This window comes from Ambystoma mexicanum, chromosome 1p (assembly GCF_040938575.1).
Source record: "Ambystoma mexicanum isolate Mex_15411 chromosome 1p, UKY_AmexF1_1, whole genome shotgun sequence".
Classification (NCBI taxonomy): domain Eukaryota; kingdom Metazoa; phylum Chordata; class Amphibia; order Caudata; family Ambystomatidae; genus Ambystoma; species Ambystoma mexicanum.
The window spans coordinates 1,381,950,117-1,381,971,233 of record NC_090921.1 but is presented as its reverse complement, the minus strand read 5'-3'; the positions used below and the strand labels follow the sequence as shown (position 1 = coordinate 1,381,971,233).

The window sequence follows — 21,117 nt, the reverse complement described above, 5'->3', positions numbered from 1 at the left end:
CTTGTACCCGCTCTTTTCTGACGGGTGGGAGATCCAGTGTCGTACTTGCATGTATATGAACCTTTCATTTTCCCCAGATCGAATTTCTTTTTGCATTCTAAGAAGGGGATTGGGTCCCCGTTTTGGTACATGTCCTGCAATGTTAGTGTCTGCGCCTTTCCAACCTACTCAGAAATTATTCTTCAAGCCTGGGGTGAAATCGATGTTATGTGCTATTGGGGATAATGGGCCCAACCCTTGTTTGATCTTTTTCATTTGCATGGCTCTGTCCCAGTTACTTAGGGCTGTTTTAGTAGCTCCTAGTAGTTTTCCTTCTGTTTCGCGGGCCTTGGGATTCAATGCTAGGAGCGCTGTTATCGGGATCTGTGTGGATGCTTGTTCTATGGCTCTCCATCCTTTGATGTCGGCTGGGTTAGCCCACTGTAGTATGGGAGCCAAGTGCGCTGCCATGATGTCTGGAACCCCCAGGCCTCCCAGGAGCGGGGGACGGGTCAGTGTGCGTCTCTGTATTCTGGGTCTCTTTTTCACCCATATGAATCTAAATACCGCGTTTTGAAGTTCTTTGATTATCTGTGGCGGGATCTCCGCGGGTATTGAACTGGTCACATATATTAGGCGGGGGAGAAGGGTCATCTTTAACGCTGCTATTCTGGCGAACCACGATAGTTCCTGGTTATCCCCATCTCAGCAGGTCCGCCTTTAGTGGTTTCCAAAGAGGGGGGGGCAGTCCTCAAAAGTGAACTCCCAGTTATTCTAGAGTGTTTTTCTCCCATCTCAAGGGGAATCTCTTCTTCATGCAGTTTATTGTATTTGCGTCCTCCGTTATGTTTAGTGCCTTTGATTTATTGTAGTTGATTGTGTATCCGGATATGGTGGCAAATTCTTCCAGTGTCTCAATGGCTCTCTGTAGTGTATTCTTAGTGTCTCCCATATAGAGCATCACATCGTCAGCGTATAATGCTATTTTCTGCGGGGTCTCCTTGATGTGCACTCCTTTTATAGCGGGGTCTCCGCTGTACCGCGCTGCTAGTGGCTCCATAGCCATTGCAAATATTAGTGGGGATAGGGGGCAGCCCTGGCACGTACCCCTCCGTATCTCCACTTGTTTTGAGTCACGGGTGTTTATCCAGAATGATGTAGATGGGCGTTGAAAATTTGCCAGGATCATCCTGCTGAATTGAGTCCCGCATCCGAATTTCTCCAGGATCATCCTAAGGTATTCCCAGTCCAAGCTGTCAAAAGCGCGTGAAGCGTCTAGGGCCGCTATTGCAAATTTCTGATTTGTACGTCTCCCCCATTCGATTACATTTATGGCTCTTCTAACGTTATCTTGGGTGTGACGTCTCCTAACAAAACCCGCTTGATCTTCCTGGATGATATCTGGGAGGATCTGCGATAGCCTATTCGCTAGCATCTTTGTGTATAGCTTTGCATCCGTGTTTAGGAGTGCTATCGGGCGGTAACTTGAACATTCGGCCGGATCCTTGTTTGGTTTCAGCACAAGGATTGTTGATGATCTTGCCATATCTGGGGAGATCGATCCAGTGTCTCCGATTGTGTTGAAGAGACGGGTGAAGGGGCCCAGTAGTTGTGTTCGGAACGTTTTGTAGTACGCATTTCCAAAGCCGTCTGGACCTTGGGTCTTTGGTAATGAAGAGATAGCTTCATTGATTTCTTGAGCTGTGAATGGCCTCCCCAGTATTTATGTGTCCTTGTCCGAGATTTGGGGTAGATGGGTAGCTAGTAGATAAGATTTTTGGTCTGTCGCATTTAGGTTTGCTCCTTGTAGTAGTTCTTCATGAAACCGGACCGTTATTTCCAGTTTCTCTTCCTCTTTTGTGTTCATATCCCCTTTTTCGTTTCTTAAGGCAGCTATATAGTTACGGGATTTCTGTTTGTCTAATTTGGCCGCTAGGAATTTATTTGCCTTGCCTCCGTGGACGTTGTATGATTGCTTAATGTTAAGCAACGTCTGTGCTACCGCATCTGCTGTGTAACCTTCTAGTTGGGCACAAACCTTCTTTAATTCTCGCCAGGATTTCTGCGTTTGTCGGGACTTGTGGTTTTTCTCTGCATCTTTTAGGGCTAGTTTCATCCTTCGGGTTAGTATCGCCCGTTCCCTACAGTATATTGCTGTCTGGGCCATGAATTTTCCTCGGATTACAGCTTTCCCGGCATCCCAGATTGTTTTCCAGTCAACCTCGCCGTTGTTGTTCTCTTTAAAATAGTTGTTTATAGTTCTTCCATGTGTGCTCTAAGCGCTAGGTCGCGCAGGATCAGGTCGTTGAGTCTCCACGGCCGGCGTTGTTTGCTTTCCCCTCTTTCCATTTCCAGGCTAACTAGTACTGGGGCGTGGTCTGTGATGTATTGTGTTCCTATTTCCACCTTAGTCACTTGGGGATTAGAGTTGCTGAAACCAGGATCATGTCTATTCTGGAGTATCCTCTGTGTACTGCAGAATAGTGAGTGTATTCCCTCGTGTCTCCCTGGAAGAAGCGCCAGGTCTCGATTACTTCTAGCTCTCTGAGGAACTTACCCAGCGCCTGTCTGTTTCTCTGGTCGGCTGTTGTAGGGGGCAGGGTTTTGTCGAGGCTAGGGTCCATTATGCAGTTGAAGTCCCCCCTATGATTGTTTGGCCTTCACACCAGCTTCCTATTTTCAGTAGGAGATCTGTGATGTAACGTTCTTGTTTGTCGTTAGGAGCGTACATCGCCAGGATAGTGTAGGTCTTCCCTTTGATAGTTCCTTTGAGTCCCAGGTATCTCCCTTCAGTATCACTAATTATCTGTTTTCGGAAGTTCAGTCCCATAGCCAATAGTATTGCGACCCCATTTGTTTTCGAGCCGCTGGAGGTGAAGTATTGTTGTGGGAATGCCTTGTTACGCATTCTTTTTTCATCCGTTTTCAAGAGGTGGGTTTCTTGCAGGATAGCTACCTTTGCAGACAACTTCTCGAGCCTGTTGAGAATCGCTCGTCGTTTCCCGGGGGAGTTCAGCCCTTGTACATTTAACGAGACGATCAGTGTCTCTGCCATTTTTGTACGGGATATGTTTCCGTCTCTTAGTGCGTCTTGTTTCGGGTTAGTTTGAAGTGGCCCACCTGCCGTGGTCAGGCGTTTCCTCTGTGTCTCTTCCAGTCGCTTCTTTATTTAGTGTCTTCTTCAGGGTGTTTCGTTTGTGATATTTGAAGGGGCCTGCCAGTTTCTTTTCTCCGTTAGATCTTCTTTTCCTTTCGGATGACCATTCCCATTGATTGTTTTGACTGCTGGGTGCGCTATTTTGTGGGCTAGTTTCGGTTTGGCTTTGTTCTTCCTCAATTTGTAGTAATGACAGGCCTTCCTCACATGTACTGATCCTTCTTTGTTTCCCTTTCCAGGGGAAGGCTAGACCAAAGGGGAATGTCCATCTGTATGTGATTTGTTCAGCTTGTAGTGCTTTCGTGATTGGTTGCATAAGCTTCCTCTTATGTAGGGTGATCAACGCTAGGTCTTGGTACAGTTGGATTCGCCCACCATTGATTGTTAGTTCTTTGTGGGTATGTGCGGCTCTCAAGATGTCCTCTTTCAAGCTATAAGAGGTCATGGCGATAAGAACATCTCTAGGTCTCACTCCTGGTTCATTCTTTTTGGGGCCCACTCGGTGGATTCTGTCAAATTCGAATCGTGTGTCAAATTCGAATCGTTCTGGGGAGGGGGGGACGGGACGTCGTTCAGGATGCTGCTGAAGCAGTGTTGCATGTTGTCCCGTAGGTCTTTATCCTGGATCGATTCTGAGAGGCCCTTGACCCGGATGTTGGATCTTTGTGAGCGATTTTCCAAATCTTTGGTTTGGATCTCTAGGTTATTTGTAGCTTTGGCAACTTGGTCTAGTAGGCTATTGTATTGCTTTGCTTCCTCTGCCATATGAGAGTCCATTTTAGAGTGTGTCCACTCTGCCCCCAAGTTTGTTTATCTCTTGTCGTACCTCTTTCAGGGACGTCTTCAGCTCTTCTTTCATTGTTTCCAGTTGGGTCTGGAGCGTGTTTGTTATCCTGGATTCCATGCCCCTAAGGCAGTCAAGTAGTTCTTCCTTATTTATAGCCATGTCAGAACTGTTAGGCGTCGTTGATTCTCCCTGGTCTGGAGGTTCTTGGGGAGCGCTTTGTTGTGTTGTGTTCCAGCAGCTTTCTAGCAGACGAGTTTGGTTTTTCGCCGGTGTTTTGGCTCTTGCGTGAGGGGTTTTCCCTTTAATCCCGGGCATCAGGTTCACTCCCCGTTGAGACTCAGTGTGGGCCTCCAAACACTTGTTTTCGTGGGTCTCTGCTAGGAGATGGCTCTGTCCGATTGGGTATGATAGTGACCCTGGGGCTGGTCAGCGGGGTGTAAAGGGAACCAGACACAGGATGTGGGGTACTCCCAGATAGACGCGCCTTTGATGTAGGAGGCCCGAGTTGAACCTTATATGTACGTGGATACTTGTTTGCTTCAGCTCGTGTGCCCGGAATTGTAATCTTTCCGGAGTAGAGGTACTGTAAATGATAGGATGGCCTTTTGTACTGCGGAGTCGCTGGTGGGGTAGTGTACTCGCAATCAGAGCTGTGCTGTGGTTACTTGGTGTGGGAGCTAAATCTAGCCGATGGCTTCAGGGTGATTCCAGGATCACTTAAGCAGGAGTTCCGACTTTCCACAAATTGCTTAGCACAGAGTCAGGCTTGTACTTCCTTGTCTTTGGGGTGCCGGATTGGAGTCTTCCGGCACACTTTTCAATGGACTGCAGAGGAGGGCACACGCTCCGAGGTCGGGGGCCCAACCCTCTGTTTGTCAGATTTGATTGTATTGTTCCCCCGGACTTTCCTGGCTGGTATTGGTGAGCTTCCGTTGTTATGCAAGTTCTACACAGCTTAAGCTCACAGGGGGCACTCCTCCCCCACTTCGGGCCTCCAGCGGGCTGGGGAGGCAGAGCGCTGATGGATGTTCGAGTTCCCGGATTTGGGCGTGAGATGGGGCCCGCCGAATGAGCCGGCGCGGCCGTACTTCCGCCATGGCCTCCAGGAGGTTGGACACAGGGCGCTGCGCGAAAGTGCTATGCTTCCAGCCCGGACCCCGGGCAGGGGGAGTCCTGATCGATTTACCGCCCCCTCCCACTAACCTCTTCGCCGGAAGTCCCTCAGGATCGGTGTTGACTCTCAGGTGGCCAGTCCCCCGGTGGGGCCACAGTAGGAGGGGGGGCCCTGGCGCGCTCCAGCGACGGCCCAGGCCAGTAAGGGCGAGGGTAGGTCCAAGAAGGGGTGCCCCCGCGGAGGGTCAAGGGAGTCCGCTCCTCCCCTGGTGGTTTGCCCAGTGGGGGGGCCTGGAGTGTGCTGGAGGGGGCCGGGGCGCGCTCCCGCGTCGGCCCAGGCCAATACGATGTTTGTTGCCGGCCTCTGTCTTGTGGCGCAGAGGAACTCCCTATGGAGGACTCACTTGGCTGCCCTCCTGATGGGGATCGGGAAGGCCAACGAGCTCTGGGGGCCCTGGATGCTATGCTCTACCTTTGGGCCACTTGAGTGCTTCCCTTCTTAGACTTGGTCCCTCTGCAGCTTCTCAGTCCAGAGCTTCCCCAAGTTCCTCCGTCAACAATGTTCCCCTTTTCCTAGGGGCAATCACTCCTGCGCTGCTAGTGGACACTTTTACAGACCTCCCCCCCTAACCCCCCCCCCCCCCCCCCAACAGGGCCGCCCTCTGTCCCTCTGTGCTGCTGGCCTGGTACTGCTCTCCTTCCCTATATTAAACATCTTTTTAAAGAAAGTTCCATGTAAACCTTTGAACAAACGAGGCTCAAAGTGTTTACACAGGAGCATCCATTTTGTCATTTCAAGCAGCCTCCTCTGTTCATGGTAAGTTCTGCCCCGGCGGCACTAATCAAGCAGCAAAATCCCCCTACTGGGAGCTTTTGCTTACTGCAGTTAGAGCAGAGCACAACATGGGGGAGGCTGCCTTCACTTTCATTTTACGTTTTCGGTGCTCCCCAAAACCAGGGAAACACACAAAACCTAAAATGAAAGGCAGAGCAAATATAAATACTTCGCCGGGTGAGTTTTCATAATTGCTGCCACTTTCTTTTCTAGTTTCCCGTTCGGGAAACTAGAAAAGAAAGTCGCAGTCATTATGAAAACTCTGCCGGATGCCGGCGAAATATTCAGAATTGCCTGCACTTGCCTACAAGCAAAGGCGCGGAAATTATAAATACAACGTTGTTGCACTTATGATTGCTGTGGTAAGAAAACCACGGAAATCATAAATACAACAACGTTGTATTTATGATTGCAGTGGCTTCAGCTTTGAGTCTCCTGGGCTCCCCCGACCCGGGGCTTGGAATTTTTGAGTTTGAGCCTCATTTGCTCAAAACTTTACATGGGAACTTTGTTTAAAATATTTTTTATATATATTTTTGATTATGGGCCATCTTTTAAAAAAATACAATTTTAGAGAACTATCCCTTTAAGTAGGATTACTTAATGCTTTAAATATGAATCGCTATACCCGACATACTATACACTGATCTCACACGCACACGTACTTGCACTCACTCCCTTACGTCTTTCTCCATCACAACTCTCTTCCTTTGCTCTTGTTCACACCACTTGGGAGCATGCCGTTGGGTCCTATAATGTGCAGACTCTTTCTGATCGCTGTGACACATTACTATGCTGATCTGGGAGCTGTAAGACCACATTTCCTACTTGGCAGCCCTTCTGGATCCAGTTCAGTTTTTGGGCAGACTGGATGATCATAAGACTAGACTTCCCAGAATTCCCTGGCCACTGCTTAATCTCCTCCCTTGCAGGACAAGGTTGGGTAGATAAGAGATACTGTGGCTACAGGTGCTACCACCGATCACTCCAGAGGCGTGCAATCATTAGTCAGCTTCAATAGCCTCTCTATACTTCAGCCCAGCACTGGTCATTGTTGCAGTGTTCCAGCTTGTGGCCGGTCCACGTGTTCCTCATCCCTTGTTCCTACTTCATGAGCCCTTGGATTTCAATTTTGTTTGCTTATTGGTATTTCTGCGTCCTTATTACCTTACTAGCAAGCACCTGCTTTTGAGACCACATTTCCCACTGCTTTCCTATTGCTGCACTGCACAATGTGTCTGTATTCTTTAGCTTCTTGAGCTTGCTGTGCTCTGAACTTTAACCTTGATACCTTGTGTATAGGAGCCATACAAATGTCCAATAAAAATAAATACCTGATATCTCTCAAGAATTTGGGGTTTCATATTCTTGTTCCTTTCCCTTCCCTCCCCTTCTTGGAGGGAGGAGGGCCTGGGCTTGCCCGATCGTTTGCCCTGCTCCTTGACTCACACTTGGAGCATGTTCCAGGTTTTTACCCTGGCTCTTCTCCCTTAGTTCCCTCTTGCTTGTTAGGTGTGGTCTACAGTGTTCTTTCATCTGTGCAAATGCCTACATTTTCCTGTCCATCTTGTAAGCATTATTCCCATGCATCCCCGGTCAAGAGCCTTATGTAACAAGCTACTCTGCCTTTGATGTTGAAGAATCTCGGGGTCTATGTTTGATCGGGAGGAGTATTGGGCATAACTCTCAAACCAAGTGGTGTCTTGACCTTGTAAGTAAGCCCTTTAATTTGCCTTCCATAATAATATTAAAGGTGTCTGCCCACATATTGTCATGCTTGTCCTATATGTAGACTTTGCTGTCAAAGTACCTGCAACAGCAATTCCGGACAAGGAGCTTACTGACTTTCCTTGTGATCATAAAGAGCTTACCCAACATCCCCTTTCATATATTTGTATCATCTACTTGCACAACCTGGGTGTTAGTGTGCATGTATCTTGCTTTCTGAGTGCATGTTTAATTAGTCTTACTTCCTGCTTGATTTTGTGCACATTCCCCTTGCTAATGTCCTATGCCTCCTCTTGACATACCCTTGCAGGATCTCTTTATGTTAGTGAAAGTCGCGTATGTCAGGAACATGTTTTCTACAGCCACTGCCAACTGCTGGCCGATCATAACACGAAAACATATATACTTTAAGGGGGACGGGTGCTCAAAAAGCAGCTATTAAAAAAAGAATAATATTCTTAACAGCCTTTAAAAAAAAAAACTTGACAATGTTAATTTTTTTAAAAAAAACTTTATTTTAAACTTGGCATACAAGGCACTGTAAAACCAATAGATTGTTGTATATCTGGACTATAACTTACAGGTGGCAAATGAAAAATAAAAGATAAAAAAGGAAGGCACTTTGGTACAAGGGTAAGCAACAAACAATGCAGATACATAGACAACTTTTCAGTTCAGAGTGATATCCTTAGTCTGGAGCAGTATTCAATACTCAAATAGCTATTGGATATGATATGAGATATGATATATGTTATTTATAATGCGCTTAATACCCAGAGGTTTCTAAGCGCGGACCCGGGGATCTAACCTGTGCTGCTCTGTGTCGTCTTGCTTCCAAGGCAAGCACGTTGCCGCTGAGCTATCCTCCCGAGACATGACTAAGGTACTCAGTCTTAGGCCTGTTCGGACCGATAATCGCTAAATTCAGCCCATTTAGCCTTGGGTCTGGATGTGAAGGGTAACATTCCAACGTAAATTGCCTCGCAATTCTGCGCCCATGTGAGTTCAGTCAGCCGTACCTTGAATGTGGGTGGGTTAGCCGTACCTTGAATGTGGGTGGGTTCTTGTCATCCACTTTTGCAATATACATCTTTTAGGCATTATGCGCCCCATATTTACAAACGCCCTGAGACGCTTGACCGAGAAACTAGTCCAAAGCCCAAAAAGCACGCCAAGAAAAAGAATACGCTAGCCGAAATCCAACCACCTCGGACAATGTTTTCAGAACGGCGCCCCTGAATCCCAGTAGTTGAGCGGAACTCCAAAACATGTGTAAATGTTCAGCATTATGTGAACATCATCTTGGGCATACAGAATTCCATTACGGTACAATTTAGCAGGTTTCTCAGGTGTATAATACAGTCCATTAAGCAGCGTAAATTGCATGACTTTCAACTATACATTTAATTTGCAAACCTATTTCTCCATTGAACGTCTGTCAACTCAACCCCAAAATCATCTGCCCATTTGAGTCTAGACGTGGGTCTGCAGAAAGCACCTTGTCTAGTATCATCCTGTATAGTGTAGAAAGAACCATGCAAATTACAAGGGGGTCCTGCGAGTCCCTCTGCCAGACATTAGTCCTGGTTCCGAGAGCCTTACCCAGAGTCTTTAGCTCACTATCTTTCACAGTGGAGAAATATCAAAACATGAGTCTTTGTCCTGTCCTAGGGCAGTCCAGCACCGAAATGCTAGACAATTCTCCTCTGAACAAGAGTACCAACAGCAACCCCCGGTGCTGGGCAGGACAGACTCATATGCTTTTGAAAGTTCTCCTCTGTGAAAGGTAGTGAGCTAAAGACTCTGGGTAAGTCTCTCGTAACCAGGACTAATGTCTGGCAGAGGGACTCACAGGACCCCCCCACCCCTGTTTTTTGTAGTGTAGAAAGAAGCCCCCAGCAATCCCTGGATTTAGCTATACACATCAGTTCAGCATTTTCAGTGGGAGGGTAGGGAGGGGGGGGTGGTACTGCAGGGTAGTCCACCCACCATTTAGAAATTGCAGTGCAGATCCTGTAATATTGCATCAATTCCGCTGCTGTATTCCTATGCCCCTGCCACCAAGTCTGCGGTGTAATAAACTTCCATCTGGAAACACATCCGCCAATGCTCGTTAACCCAAACTTTCCCACCCTGCTGCCAGTGCTGTGTCCCAAGTGGGCTCTAATCCCAGGTACTTCCACAGTGGGAGCCATTTGTAATACGGTCGGTCTGCTCCAGTTCTGGCTAGGCTGGAGTGGCAGGCATACACTGTACCCATAATCGGGTCCAATGGGCAGCCATCTGTATATTTCAAATCCAAAATTAGTGTTCTAGTATCAGTTTCCCCTGCGGCTAATTCCTCCAGTTTAACATGGGGCGGGCTAATGGGGAGTAAAAAGGGGTTGGGGGGTCACCTCCATAGCAGTAGGTAGAAAACTGGGCTTGGGCAGCCAACCAATATATTTCCAGGTGCTGCGTTGGGACACCCCCCCCTTATCGTTCGTAAGAGCAATGCATGACCATCGTTTTCGCACTGCACCTGCATGCCACAGGAACTGCACAAGTGAGCCATGCAGTCACAAAAGAACATTCACAAAGGTCTACAGAAGTTTAGGTAATAGGACCATCTTCATTAAGGCCAGCCTGCCTGCAAGTGTCATCCGCAGTGCTTTCCATCTAGCCTGTCTACTTTCTACATAACGCTCTTGTGCGATGTAGTTATCTCACAGGAGGGAGAGTTTCTCCCTAGAGACGATCACCCCGAGGTATTAAATGCTATCTGGGGCCCAACAGAGGGTATATTCACCTCTAGGTTCCTGCGTGCATTTCATTAAAGAGACCATTTCTGATTTTGTATAATTAATCGTGAACCCCGAATACTCACCCAGTCTCGTTATGTCGCGGATGATCGGATCGAGATTCTTCTGGGGAGTCCTTGTATAGAGCAGAACGTTGTCTGCATATAGCAAAATTATTTCCAGAGGGCCCCTAAAACATATACCACGTTGACTATGGCGGTACCGAACCAGGTCTGCCATTGGTTCAATGACTAGGGAAAACAAAATGGGGGACAGGGGGCAACCCTGCTGGGTGCCCCTCCCTAGCCTAATCTAGGCCCAAACCCATTAATTGATGAGAACCCTGGCCAATAGACGAGTATATAGAAGCCTAATGTACTGACGCATTACCAAGCCCAGACCCATTTTGTCCAATACCACAAATGTGTGACCGGTTGTATCCCAAGCTCCTGGCATAATTCCATTCTCATCCCGGTTTACAAGCAAGGCTCTAGGGTCCAGCCGAACAGTTATAGGTTACTGGCGATGTTGGATTGTAGCTCTAAGGTCTGTACAAATATTCTACTTGAGATGCTTAATGCATGGTCCTGTGCAAACTGTTTGTTGGCAAAACATAATTTTGGATTTAGAAAGGGGTTTAGCCCTTCACACCTGCTGTGGATTTTACACTCATTCATTTCCAACACTTACTCCTAACCTGAAACCTCCTTATATCTTTCTTTTGTTGATTTCAGTTCTGCGTTTGATAGTGTTATACGCATTAACTGGGGGAGAAACTGTCTAAATGGGGCATTGACCGCTCGCTCCTTTATTTTATAAAACAATTGCACAATCATACTCATGCCAGAGTGCGGTTATCACAGGAAGGTATCCTTTTCTCAATCCTATGATACTAACATCAGCCTTGAAAAAAGGATGTGTTTCAGATCCCTTGCCATTTAATGTATACATGGCTGACATAGATATGTCACTTAAGACTGAGAATAATCATCCACCTCACTATGGCTGCAAGGAGGTTAATAGTTTGATATATGCTGCTTGTGAGACACATGAGGGTCTCTCATCCACTAGTCCCCAGGGATCTGTCATCCAGGTGGCCAGGAAACAGCCACCCCTATTGGAAACAGTTCCTGGGGGTGTACCAGTGCGGGAGGATCACCTGGATTGGGTGGCGGTGGGGGTAGGAGGAGTTCATTGAGGAAGTGGAGGTGGGACACCCAAGTGTGAGATGCGGTAACCCCTTGCTTATAACACCTTTTCCCCATCCTACCAGGTAGGATAACTAGAAACTCATAACCCCCCCACCTTATTGACACAAAAGCTTTCTCACAGACAGTTCCTCATGAGCGAAAACGGACTAACACCAGAGCCGTATACCCGACATGTCCCAACACAAGGGTCAGGCAATTACTGATAATTACTGTTACACTACGGCAGCAAAGATCTTTCTTACGAAGAAATTCCCGACCATGGAATCCGCTTTGGCATCGTTACAAGTTGCCTTGGAAACTGTTCAGGTCACGTAAACGTGCTAGTCAGCTGATGGGACGTGCTTCACTTACACGGAAGCCACGCCCCCTTGTTCCTTAAAGCCTTCAGCCGGGGGAACTTCGTTGCTGCTAATTGTACGTTACTACGTGCCTTTTCGTAGCCCGCCTACGGCACTGTTTGCCTTCCTCGGATTACCCTGCGTGAACCTTTGACTCAGAACACTCGTTACCAGACCTCAGCTTTGTACTCTGTTTCTGCTCATCTGGATTACCCTAAGGACGTGTTGCCACAGTAGTTTTCCTTTACTGCTGTTAAACCGCAGGAGCCTCCCCGCTCAACCTTCAGTTCTACAGGCTCTGCGGCTCTTCACTTCCGCTCAAAACTGAACTCCAGTTCTCATTCATCTTACGCTTGCACGAGCGCTTTTGCTTTCCATCTGAGTTCCGGCTCTACGATCAAGATCTGCTGAGATTCGCTTCAGCGCAACGCTGCTTGGTCCTTTTCTTCCTGTTCTATCTGAATCATCTATTTGGAATATAAGACCATTCCTACCAGTGCTGCTTATCAAGGACTGCTTTTGCTCCAACTATCTGATTAACTATGTTCACGTACTGAGAGACTGTTAGTTTTTTCTACTGAAGTGCATTTACGAACGCTTTCCAGGACATGCACCAACCCGGCCCTAGTGCGTCCCTCGCCCTGTTCGGGTTATCCTCCCTATACTAACTTTCCCATTTTATTATTTGTTTCTGTCGTTTTCATCAACCATTTGGATTTTGTATTCCTTATTGAAACTGGTCCAGGATTTCCTCTCAGGTCTACTCACATACACTAATTCAGGTACCGGCAGTTCTATTGTGTTTAACAGAATTAATTAAAAAGAAAACAAGTTAGGCATAACACTCAAAACCTTTGTGTCTCTTGCAGCATTGGTCTGGCGGTGCGCTCAATCCCGCTCTTGCAGCATTATAGATTACTCTGTCTCTTCTTACATAAATAGAGTGGTACATCATGAAAAAGAGCCCCTCTGGAAGAGGAAGCCTGATTCTTGAAATTAGGGGAACTGGGTTTTCAGAGACGTCTACACCTCATCCTACATCTCGATCCAGGTTGGGGTCACGCACACCTTCCGGATCGGTGAGTAACTATTACACACACCTGACTTCCATCACACTTCCCATACACAGATCAAAGGCAGAGCACGAAAGCACACTCTGAGCAAGGCAAAACGCACGAGGAAGCAGCAATTCCGAGATGGCAGTTTAAACCGAGGAAAAAGGTGGCAAGATCAGAGAGGACGACGAAGAGGGAATTACCCTTGCCCCTTTCAGCAAACCACAACATTCAAGAAGCTTCAAGGAAAAGAAACACAAGACCGGGAATTGCAGCTAACGAACAGTGTAGCTTGTGTCAAAGGTACACAGGGCCGTCCCGCTTTGATAGCCAAGGCGGGGAGACGAGATTGCCACCGTGGTACTGTCCTTGACTCAGACAAGCAAAGTAACACCAACGAGTTCAGCACAGCCGGTGAGTTGGAGAAACTGATAGCAGACCGGACTGTTATGCTCAAGGTTACAAACGACATTGTATGAAGAAAAGAACTTGTATATAATTGAACTTTGTGAAAGTGAGAAAGATACCACATGCAGAGTGGTCCAGAGCAAACCTGGGTGCTCACTCGAAGGTCTCGGTTTGGTGCCCCCCACCCCATTTCAGGGGAATATTATTGAACTGTGAAATCAAAGTGGTCCTGCAATGGGTTATGTTAAATCCTGTGCACATTCGAAAATCTTTGATTGTAAACTGAAATTGGTCTGAGCCCGGCTGAGGGGAGAACTAATTGTAGAAAAGGGGTTTAAGCCAGGATGAGGGAGATCCTGGGTGAACTGTAAGACACCCAAGAAAATTGTTGAGGCAAATGTTAACCCGACCGAGGGATGCCCTTAAAATTGAAGTTGGTCTGAACCCGACTAGGGACGCTAATGGTGAAAGGATCGGAGCCCGGTTGAGGGGGATCAAGGGTGAAGAGTAAATCGCCCAACGTGAATATTGAGAAAGGAAACTTTCTTTGTTGTTTGTGGTATATCAGGTCATCTAAGGCAAGAGACTTTGTACAAAAAAGACTTGGACGCTGAAGGTCCTGATGTTGGTAAAGGAAACTGACCTCTTGCTAGAGAAGCTCAGTAGTGTGCTGTGCTTGAGTGGCCCGCCTTGTCCCATGCAAAAAACATGGTGAAGGGAAGCCCACTGACTAAACATCCAAACTTATCATTTTGTAAACACTTTCTTTTTGTGAACATTATCCCACACTATTTTGTAGCATAGCGGTAAGGATTGGCAATAGTTTTTTGTGTTTAGTATAGATCCTTATTTGACTGAACTCCACTGGGACTGTATTATTATTTGATGGTTGCAGCTTGCTCCCATTGTTGATTTAGGTTTAGATTGGCATTAGTCACACCCCTGATGAAGTTCAATAAACACCCTTAACTGTGATCACTTGTGTCCGTCTTGCTTTGATACCATTGTCATACTCGATAGAAGAGCTATTGGCCTGCAGCATTCTCTTAATGCTGTGAAACAAATGGCCTAAAGGTTAATATAGATTAATCAAAAAATGATGTCCGTCAGTAAGGAAGCCTATGGTGGCGCAGCGTTTAGGTGGCACTTAGTTACCACTCGTCTGACCCAAACCGATACATACAAGTATCCGGACATGCATGTCAAGGCATCCCGACCTTCTCGCATTTGTCGGATATTATTCCTCCGAAAGCTTGGAGGAAGTGGTTAGCCATCAGGAAGATTGACAAATGCGGTGGGCATTCCATAGAGGCAAAGGTAACAGCCTACAAGGTCTCCATCATACCGGGGATAATGTACGCGCTCAAAGTATTACCTAAGAAGACCACCTCCTGGTTAAACAGGTTGGAGGCCAAAATACTTGCTTCTCTATTAGGTCTACCAGACTCTGTACCGGTGGAGGCTTTAGGATTAGAGCCAGGCCCCCAATCACTGCAATCCCTGTGGAAGATGTCAATTAGTAGACTATGGGTAAGCATTACATTTGGGGGGATGTAAATCGGATTCACTTTTGCATTGCACTGAGGCCCATGCCAAACGGGATTACCACAGTACCTGATTCACGGATATGGAGAACTTGGTACTCTAATATTGCCGCAACATTTCTTTAACTTGTCGCACAGAGCAAGAGGTCCCTGTGTGTTTAAGCAAATTGGTTGCAAAGACCGGGGACTATGACCACATGCTGTCCTTAGTCTGGCTGGCTGGAACACGCAAATATTGTGCCTATGCACAACAAGGGCTATTTGGTCATAGTCCTCACAAGTATCTTGTTAAAATGGAGAGGGGGGGGAGCACCCAGCAGGGGAGAGCCCTGAATAGGCAACATACAAAGGGGTTGTGGACGAAAGAAGGAGATTAGGGGCAGAGCGGGAGGGAGCGAAAACATCATGGGGTCAGTAAGGGCGATGAGGCCCGATGGGGGGGGCGAGAACCCAGCCGGGGGGAAGGGAGGGTGCGTAGGGGGGGAGGGAAACAGCAAGTGTGTTGAAGTGGGTGAGGTCAGCATTGGAGAGGAGGAAGAGCAAGAGACCAGCAAGGGGATGGAGTAAAGGAGCGTGGGGCTGTTACTGAGAAGGGGTAGTGCAGTGAGTGTTTGTGTGTAAGAGGAGAACAGTAGTAATAGAAGAGGAGTAGTAGTGAGGCGCAGTGGTAGTGTGGAGTAGCAGTAGTGAGAGGAGAATCGAAGTACTGAAAGGGGAAGAGTAGTAGTATTGAGAGGAGAGCAGTAGCAGCAGTGAAAGAAGAGTAGTAATAGTAGTAGAAATAGTATTAGTGAGCAGCCATGAGGAGTAGGAGTAGTGAGGAGCCATGGGAGTGAGATGAGAGTGGGAGGAGGAAAGAAGTTAATATCCAAGGGTAGAGGTAGGAAGGCAGAGTGAAACATTGGAGGCACAGAAGACTGGCACGAAGAGTGATGGTAGAGAAAGAGGCAAGACAACAGGGCAAGGTGAGAATGAGGGTGATGGGCCTAGGCACTTCCAAATGAGTGAATGCAAGGCACTGTCCCCAGCTCCCTATAGAACCCTAAGTGGGGATAGGGTAGCGACAGCTAGGGAGCCCCAAGGGAATCTGAGCCATCGCTTTATGGGGAGAGAGGGAGCGAGGGACGTTCCTAGCACCAACTTTCAAAGCCTTTAATACCATGGAGGTGGATTAGTCAAGATTCCAACCTAGTTCACCATTGCTATAAACCTAATAATGGAAACCCATGAATCATTTCCAGACATCAGAGTGTTACTTGGGTCAACAACCCATCACACGGTGTACTCGTTAATATTGTGGGATCCATGTTAGGGTTCACCTAGACAGTTCCCAGAGGGAGTTAGACAGAAAGGGTGTTTGCACTTAGGCCATCAAAAACAGTGTAGAGGTTACTAATCGAGAGATCCCGAGGTTGAGTGCCTCCCCCCCCAACCTCCTCCTCGCAAGATGATAGAGATAGGGATGCCCCTTAGCAAGCCCCTTTTCAATTTTTGTCATGAAGACCCATGAACCGTCTTCGAGAGTTGGTGTATTCTTGAGTCCATCTTTGACATCTGTGATAAACATGGCCAAAATCGGTTATTTGGCTGTGTAAGTTCGCAGTAGAGTGGCTTCCACAATTTTGCATAGAAAACACATATGGCTTCAATGAATGTTAGTCAGAGTTCTATAGATTACTTGACACAGTTATCCCATTTGAAATATGGTTACGACATGAAGTCACTTCATAATTTCATACTAAACCACAATCATCAGGAATACAAGTAGTTATAACAGAACATAGCTATTCAACTTACTTAAAGTTTGATTATACCCCCAGTAGATAACTGCTGAAAGACGGACATCCTTTTTGGGTTGATTCTCTGGAGTAGTAGTGAGAAGAACATCCATCTGTGAATCCCCATTGTAATCTCCTGGAACCACACTGGTTATCTCCACTGGTTCACTTTTGGAAGAGAAAAATAGAAAATGTTGTTCCGTTTGGTTACTGCCATCTAATAAATCTGTTAAACCATTTGAAGACATGGAGCATGTAGAACGTCCGATACAATTCTTTTGTTTTTGAACTGAAAAAACAGACTGAAATTATAATTTAACTATCTGGGCCAAGAAACATAATTCTCTTCATGTTTCAATGTGTGTGGTAGGACAAGATTTTAAGAATAGTTAGCACCATGCAAAATGCTAAGGTATTTTTCATCAGTATCAAAAATCAATAGCATTTAAACTTTCAAACCAACTGAACACAATGATTTTGAAGAGAACGTTGGCTAACTCTACTTTATGAACCACTTAATTCAGTTTAAATGCTATACAGTGAAAACATGTATTGAATAAGATCTTGTTTCTGTTTACATGGGGACATAGCAAGGTGGTGGTTGCATAGTTTAGTAAAGCCTACATTGTTTAACCTATCATGGGTTGTATTACATACTTTTTTTGGATTACTGGAACCCGACAACGGCCATCTCAGCTATTAAGACTGCTGCTCTACAATTAAATATTTCTTTAAAGTGTACGCTTAAAAAGGTGGTGTATAGACCTAAATATGCATTCTGCACTGAAGTTAACACAAACATTAAAACAAAATCATATTTTCAATGCCCCACTATCTTTGGCAGGTGTTTGTGGATGTTCTGGTCAGGAAATGTTATACATCTTAGAATTGTCATTTTAAAAACAAAACTGATGAAACGTTTGGACAGTCACGATAAACCAGCATCCTTAAAGTTAAACGTAGCGGTTTGTGATGAATCTAGCAATGTCACTATTTGCCCTGGGAGAGTCTCTCCCCACGTGGCCAGGGAAGGGCAGCCGCTACCGGATCCCGACCCGGGGGGTGGCTGCCTGAGGGAGGACAATGTGGAGGGAGACAATCCTAATGGGACTAAAGTGGAGTCGCTAGATGGAACACAGTATTCCCGCCAGACCTTAAACACCATCCTATAACCCCAAGAACAGACTCATAAACTGTACCCCTCTTATCACACCCTAACAAGTACTGGGACGAGGAAGAATAAGTGTCACCTCAATGAAGATCATTCTCAGAACTGTGACAAGGGAGAGGAATGGAGGAATGATGATCGGTCCTAATTGGAACCACTATCACTGGTCTACTCTTTCCCTAAATCCTATTGGGCAGAGCCAATATAAAAGCAAGGAAACACTCGGGTAGTTTGAAAGGAGCCTGGGCAAACCATGTGGAAGGAGTGAAGCTAGTCCAGAGAAGCCAGAAGAGGGAAGACCGGGACGCTTACTTGAAGGCAGTGGAATCCATGACAGAGGTAAGGAGGAGAGACTGGCCCAACAGAAGGAGTTAGCCAGCCAGCTGAGGAGGATAGCTGGGGCTCCCAGTCTACTGAGTTCGCCAGATTGGCAGGAGAGTTATCCTTACCCTCCAGGAGGTATGACCCCTAGATTCTACACAGAGAAGGAGCGGGAGAAGCAGCAGAACAGGAGAGAGCTGCAGACGCTGGTCTGCCTGCCAGCCTTTAACGCAGCTGAACATCACGCTGGGGGAAGACCCGCTACGGCAGAGAGCAGAACAGCCGACCCAGCCTCACCAAGGTGAGGAGGAGGTGCCAGCAGTTTACTGCGAGCAAGGGAAATGCTGTGGGAACCGTGCATCAATGAGAGAGGTATGGTGGGAAGACTGCGCTTAGACGGGTGCAAACAGAGTCAAGAGGCGACAGGAGTTTACTTAAAACTAGAGCGAAAGGAAAGAAATATACTCAAGAGGAAGCTCGTAACTAGTGAGAAACACAAAATACATGAAGGGGAAGACAAAGCCCGTGAGAGGCCAAGGGAAGAATATATCCCGATTGGCCTTGTCAACTTTTGTCAAGACAAGTGGCAGTGTTGGGCAGGTTAATGAACCCAACCTTTCAAACATCAGGGGAAGGGAGTCCTCGCCCCCTGATACTACAAAGTGTTGAATGCTTTAGACATCAAAGTCCTGCCAGGATACCAGGTGAAGACAAACAGGTCTGTTGTATAAACTGTGAAAAGGAAGTCATTTTTGAACTATATAATGAAGTGGCTCAAGGAAAAATCATGTCTTGGAGACCTTGAGCTATGGTTGTGGTGTATTAACAGAAGTAGTTCAAGGAAAACAGTAACATTGTGAACAAAAATGTATAAAGAGAAGGAAAGGTCCCTGGGGAGAAAGGTGCCTTAGAAACTAGTCAAGAGAAATCTTGCGGAAGGGAGGAGCAAGTTCTTCAAGCTACGTAAACACTCGAAGGGGAGAGAGGAAGTCCTCTAGGAAACCTGGGGATTCTTTTGAAACTTGATGTTAAAGGCAGAGAACCTAGGGAAGAAGGAAAAGCCTTATTGTTAGATTTTGAACTCTTAGGTTGAACTTATTTTTGAACACTTGAAGATGACGGGGAACATTACCCTTTGCACTTTAGAGTTATTTTAGAGTATGAGGGCCAGAATAGGATTACGGACCCAGGACTTCCTTTTACTTGGACATCTTGACATTGACGGACCCAGTTGCTTTTTGGTGAGGTAGGGAAATCCCTCTTGGATTAGGGAGAATGAGACATTTTTCCAACTCCTTTTCTTTTAAATAAAAGTCGTAACCATGTCTAACTTGTGTCCGTGTTTCATTCCTGGCTCCTCACATGTTGTATATGTTGTCTTGTAGCTTGACTGCGTGGCTCAAGGCTGTGAGAGGGTGATGTCAGAGTGTATGTGAAGTCATGAGTAGAATGTATGTGTGGATAGATCATTCCCTGTCCCTGGGGTTTGTCAGATGGGAAGATGTAACCTGAGTGGTGGGCACTGGTGGGACTGCTCCCCTTTATGTACTTATTAAGAGGTATCTAATTAAAAACAACTTGTTAGAAGGAATTACCCATGGCATCATGGATCTTTTATTAAGGCAAAAACATTGATGACGACATACAGACCTTACAACATTTGACTAATTGATGTAACGGTTTCTTAGGGTTGCATACTATTTTTATTGTGCAGGCCAGCGTCCCCTTATGGGATGTTTGCTAGGTCTCTAGAAAGTTTGTGCTGTTCTGACTGTAGCTGTATTCTAGGTGCAAGCAGTGCCCCCAGCATTCTGTCAATCTGGAGGTCACAAGCCAATCTATGACAGTTTGCCTGCTTATGAATCCAGGGAATTAGTCCCTTCACCCCAAGGGAGAGCCACCACCTTTGCAACTAGGGATGTGAGCCCGCTCCGTTTAACACCCCCTGGGGGACATGGAGAGCAAGTTTTCAGAAAGAGCAAGGCATCCTGGAGGTAAAGTTATTACCACACTGTCCTTTAATTCTGCGTCCCAAATATGTGTTGGGTACTTTTGAGTTGAGCCATACCCTAATGTACAGGGCCCTTTAAAGGGGACTGGCTTGGTTTCTGACCAAGTTCATTAGTAATTTAAAAGACCAGAGGTCCATGAAGAAGCAGAGAGGCAGCCTGAGGGCGAAACACAGAAGCCTATCCTGGAGCGCAGAGGAGGGAATGTCTCCCTTCCAGGAGGAGCACGTAGAGAACGTGGTGGGAGGAGGACAACCAGAGCTTGTATAAAGTTGACGAGTTCAGAAGCACCGAGCCGTGGAACTGAGGGAGAAGCGAAATACCACCGGAGCGGCACACTGGCATCCAACCGTCCCAACGCCTTAGTACTGTTGATCGCAGGCAGGAAGAACCAAAAAGAAGCGACCGCAAAGACATCAGAGCCACGCTTCAGCAAAAGGAGAAGGGGCTTTACCCGTCAAACACTGCCACAGAGCAGGTACAGGGCAGGTTGGAAGACATGGTTAGAGGGTTGTGAGGCACAGAAATAGGCCACGAGGGGCTGACGCTAAGAATACCACACCAGGGGGTGAATGCAACCAGAGAATCAGATGTCCCAAGAAGCCAGGCAGCCAAGGAGAGCGGACCCAAAGAATAACACACGTAAGTGAATGCATCACAGTAAGTGAACGCCCTGAGAGGTCAGATAGCCCAAGAGGGGCTGATTCAGAATATACAATAAAATGCAACATGAGAGGTCAGATAGCCACGAAGGGCTGAGCCACAGAATACCGCACGAGGATGTGAATGCCAGACCATATCCAGATGACCTGAAGGGCCAGATACTCCACGCTGGGCTAAAAGGGGAGGTTAAACATCCCAGTAGGGGTGAACAAGAGACTGAATATAAAATCAGAACAATCAGGA

General features: G+C 46.7%; 1 protein-coding gene across 1 annotated transcript in view; it reads right to left on the bottom strand.

Moving 5' to 3' along the window:
• The window catches only part of ITFG1 (integrin alpha FG-GAP repeat containing 1), a 1,448,837-nt gene that overhangs the window by 1,314,562 nt on the left and 113,158 nt on the right, over positions 1-21,117 (bottom strand). The window contains exon 3 of the mRNA XM_069607059.1: positions 16,733-16,881. Within this exon, the coding sequence (XP_069463160.1) occupies positions 16,733-16,881 (149 nt within the window). The remainder of the gene's footprint in view (positions 1-16,732; positions 16,882-21,117) is intronic.